Below are 4566 nucleotides of genomic sequence, written 5' to 3' on the forward strand. Positions count from 1 at the left end.
AAACAAACATAAGAACCTTTCATTGTGTTAAGTCTAATTTTATTGTGTTGCAATACAAGTCTGATCATACAAGAACATCTCCGTAGATCAAGAGAAGGATGTTATATTGTAACTGTAGAGGATGAAGCCATTTCATGATCTAACTGAAGTTGATGTGAACATAATCTCATTTCAGAATGAGTCGAATCTTGTGGTCTCCGAGAAGGAGTCTGCCAAAACAGGAAAACAAATTTTTCAGTCAGTATGAATCTTTAAATTATTATTACTGTTATGCTTTTCTGAGCTTTTCCTTTCCTATAATGTGTAATATTTTTGTCTGTCAGTGCAAAAAACACTTCATATTTGCATGAAAAAACCTCATTGGGGGCCTAGGGTCCTTACTTCCTAAACCTAATGATGTACGTTTGTCCCTCAGTACCCCTCACATGCAAGCAGGACACTCCCTGTAAACTTTGCAGCACAGCACACAACTAAGCTACTTAAAATGGAAGCCAGAAAAAGTTTTTCACAGTTTTCTAGCCATACCGAAAAGACAGGGTTCTCATTTGCCTGGAGAAATCGACTTTGTTTGTTCTACCATCAGCCGAACCACAAAGAACTCAGTGGCTGTAACTCATTTTTACCAGGTTCCCTCCACTGTTACATTTTACTGTGTGCTCAGCACTTCAAAGAAGACAGCTTCCAGAAACCGTGTTCAGTTCAACCCAGATTTTCACGATGCTTATTTATGAAGGAGGGAGCACTTCCCACTTTATACTTCCCATGGGGAGACTAAGGGTCACAGCCTGTAAGTCTGCATTAATATTGTGGTTTTTCTTCATGCTTAACTGGGGCACCAGTGACCTGATCAAGTTAGTGGGAACAGGCACAAAGATATTAATGCTTAAACGTTTGTCAGTATTGACATGCTTTACCTCTTTAGCTTGGATAAATTATCCACAGTGTAACCATTCAGTTCATTTTTCAGTAACTCTCAGCACAGACATATAATTAATTAAGATTGGTGACTCCCTACCTCAGACACCGTTGTGAAGTCTGACTGTTTGTTCATTCCTCAATTATTGTTATTGTGTAGCAACTTTATTCTCAGCACTTGCCACATTTCTGCCACCTCCCGCCTTCCAACTACCTGGCAGTAGGTATGCTTGTTTTCCTGCTCCGGTCTAGCATGTAAAGGTGGATTCAGTCGTAAAGAGAGAACGTAAAGACGCTGACGCCCGGAGGGAACATTGCGACAAGCTGACCAATCAGAGCATACTGGCCTCTGATTGGTCAGTTATAGAGGGGGGACTTAAAGAGCCCTGAGCTCTAACAACGCATTTCAGACAGAGTGTGAACAGTATAAGAGAAATAACATCTTTTTGGAACATTGAAGCATGTAAATCTATTTTAGCAGACACCAAGAATAAAATGATGAACACTAAAAATGAGCACAATATGTCCTCTTTGATATATAGGCAATAAATTAAAATAAGGTAACATTAGGGTTAGCTGTTAATATAAAGTGTATGTGTTGTGCTGAACCTACCGGACGAGAGCAGCTGCTATTAGACCTCCTGCGATGGGTCCTACCCAGTAGACCCAGTGATAAGTCCAGTAGTTGCTCACTATAGCTGGACCAAAGGCTCTCGCTGGGTTCAGACATGTCCCAGATACATCCCCACTGACAATTAAAAACAAACAATTAAAGGGGATTATCAGATCAGTTTATCACAATTTGTGTAGAACATGTAGTATTTATGTGAACTGGTATGCTCCCTTCTGTTTGAATCTAACTGCATCACTGCTACACCAAAAACATGACATCCAATCACCTTATGTGAGATATAGCTATAAAACTGTAAATGTGATGAGAACTAAAATTACCACAAATGCATCTACAGGAAATGAAGTCATGCAGATAAAGAATTTTACTGCAAAATGCCCCTAATACTCTTGCAAAACAGATGCACTTTGCTGTAAAAATGAACCTCTCATATGCAGATTCACAGGTCTTCCTCTCACAAATCTTTACTCACCCTGCCAGGACATTGATGATAACAGTGCAGCCAACCATGAAAGGCACCAAGGGACTTCTGGTCTTGCTGTTCACAGCCCCCAGCAGCACCACCATGGTGACCACGCAGGTCATGGCGACCTCTCCAAAAAGAGCTCCTCCTATTTGACCATCTGACTGCAGCAGAGCAAATGCAGCCCCATGGGCCTTGGCGAAATTCTCTCTGGAGGTCATTGCCTGTTGGCATCAGTCATCCGTGATTCAGTTGTGAAGGGGTTCCATTAAACATATAAGAGAGTTTAAGGTGGATGGTTCAATGATACACAACTGTGGCAGTTTCACCTTTGCCATGGCAGCGCCAAGCACCCCTCCAACCAACTGACATGCAAGGTATGGGACCACCATGTTCATCTCCATCCCCCCACACAGATAGATGGCCAGGGTGAAGGGAGGGTTGAAATGGGAACCACTGGAGAGGCAAAAAAATAAAGAGAAAACTTTCTCACGTCTGACTTTTAGACAACATTGTCTTCAACATATCAACGTTTAAAGAAATGCAAAGTTTGTGGTTTTATGGCAAATTATTTATATAAGAGGAAATAGTTTAACTCAGATTGAATGAATAAGGATTTGGGTCATCAGGACCGAATTATTCAGATCTCTCTTTTCTAAATATAACTCTCTAATTATTAAAATTGTGATGTATAGAGACATGTGAAAGAATAATGAATGTTCAGAGGCACAGATGAGTAACGTCTCCTTTGTGAGGCTCATTATGCTCCATTTTATCACCTTTTTAAACAATGAACTTTTGAGGTACATGCACTCAAAGCTACCAGAGATTTTTTTTTTCATGGCACGATAAAATATGTGTTTTTGAAAGAAGAGATGATCATCCTCACCTGATCTCAGCCATACAAGCCACCATGACGGCTACAGCCAGACCATGCACCAGAGCTGGCTGAAGCCTCCCCACAGACTCCACATTTTCTATGACTGACACACACCCGGTAAACACAAAGAATGTAGTTCCCACCAGCTCACCCAGACAGGGCTGAAATAACCTCTCAAATTTGTTCAGAGGTCTGACGGGAGTTGGGTTAGATTCTGAAGTCATAAGAGATGTCCCAGCTTCACCCATCTCCATCTTCTCAACGGCCGTGTGTCTTCAGTGAGCTCTGGTTGAAGAGCTGTAACACAGTTTGCTGACCTAATGCCTGCATACAAAAGTCCATGCCTGTGACTCACATGAACTGTGAGGTATGTTAGGTTAAAGTCTGGCAATGTTGCTCCATGGACTCTTTTTCTTATTAATCCAAAAAAGCTTGTTCATTACACGCCCTCTCATTACAAGAGTGCCCTGGCTAGAGTACATTTTTCATGCATTTGCTGACAAGTTCTGAACTGAACCTTAACTAGTGTCAGTGATTGGTACCTAATAATCAACTGTGAAGTAAACATGTTTTCATAGTCTACTTTTCCACAATAGGGTCAAAGGAGGACAAAGCAGGCCTGTAATGGTCTATGGCAACAAATGCAGAAACTTGTTATAACTTGGACTGTCTGATATCCCTTGGTCATTAAGTAATATTTTGATGCAGATACTGCTGGACTTCAATTCCGTCAAAGTCAAGTTCCTTAAATCCTAATGATGATACAACTGTGAAAAAAACCCATTAGCCTGGATAAGGGGGCAGGCCAGGACACTTGCTAAATGTTTACCCAAGAGCAAAGTCTGTTAAGTTATACTGTTTAAATTCATGATACAGCAAATGTCATTTAATAATTAATCATTCCCCACAAGATGATCACACATTACATGAAAAAAAAAAAAAAAACCAACACTCATGTCAAGGAAGGTAAATGGAACAAAGTTTGAAACCAAACCTGTCTCTGGTACTCCAGCACACAAGGTCACTCTTCCTTCTGATTATATGATGTATATGTTTTATACTATATGTTAATTATGTTATAATATTATGTTATATTTATATATCTTAGAAACAGGACACTTCTTCACTTCACTTCTACTTCTCAAATAAAAGATAGACTCTTAGCGACATAATCGCAAGTTTAAATCAGCTGATTCGTTGGTCTAGCTCTGTTCTGTGTTGCTGAGTAACAGCGAATCCTGCACAATGGATGTGAAGTTGGGGTTGTTTTTACTCACCACCAGTAGATGGAGACATCAAACCAAAATAACCTGGCCAGCACGCATCCTACTGAGGGTCTTTTGGGCCAATGAGAAGAGGCCCTAGCTTCTAGTTTGGATTGGGAACGTGATGTTAGGGCTTCATGAGTCTCAAACAGCCACAAAAGTGATGCACAAGACAAGCAGCATCAGGTTGTAATTTTACACCATCACAGCTTTTGATTACACTCTAACAAGGGAACAAAGTTTTGGTTTATACACAAAAGTGTTGTTAGGACTGGACATCCGGTAATTTATCATATAGGGGGCCTGAGAGAGAGTGTAATGAAAGGTGTAAAAGACAAGGTGAGACACATGGCATAAAATAAATAAAATGTACATTAAATAAAAAGTACAGTGTAAAAGGAGAGTGATTAGT

At 40.3% G+C, this 4566-nt stretch overlaps 1 protein-coding gene across 1 annotated transcript; it reads right to left on the bottom strand.

Annotated features, from left to right (window-relative positions):
- Positions 1 to 3326, bottom strand: aqp8b (aquaporin 8b). The gene is made up of 5 exons (XM_071473772.1): positions 2899 to 3326; positions 2339 to 2465; positions 2019 to 2233; positions 1529 to 1663; positions 1 to 209 (listed from the first exon to the last, which is right to left on the bottom strand). The coding sequence occupies exons 1-5, from the start codon at positions 3141 to 3143 to the stop codon at positions 167 to 169; spliced, it is 765 nt and encodes a 254-aa protein (XP_071329873.1). The 5' UTR covers positions 3144 to 3326; the 3' UTR covers positions 1 to 166.
- Positions 3327 to 4566: the final 1240 nt, after the last annotated feature.

Source organism: Trachinotus anak, unplaced genomic scaffold (assembly GCF_046630095.1).
Source record: "Trachinotus anak isolate AG129_WGS33_773 ecotype Australia unplaced genomic scaffold, CSIRO_AGI_Tana_v1 ptg000003l, whole genome shotgun sequence".
In the NCBI taxonomy this organism is placed as follows: Eukaryota; Metazoa; Chordata; class Actinopteri; order Carangiformes; family Carangidae; genus Trachinotus; species Trachinotus anak.

Coding starts and splice junctions, on each gene's coding strand:
- aqp8b (XM_071473772.1), bottom strand. CDS start 3,143: ATGGAGATGGGTGAAGCTGGGACATCTCTTATGACTTCAGAATCTAAC. Junction 2,466..2,898: donor GCTTGTATGGCTGAGATCAG/GTGAGGATGATC, acceptor TTGCCTCTCCAG/TGGTTCCCATTTCAACCCTC. Junction 2,234..2,338: donor TTGGCGCTGCCATGGCAAAG/GTGAAACTGCCA, acceptor TGATGCCAACAG/GCAATGACCTCCAGAGAGAA.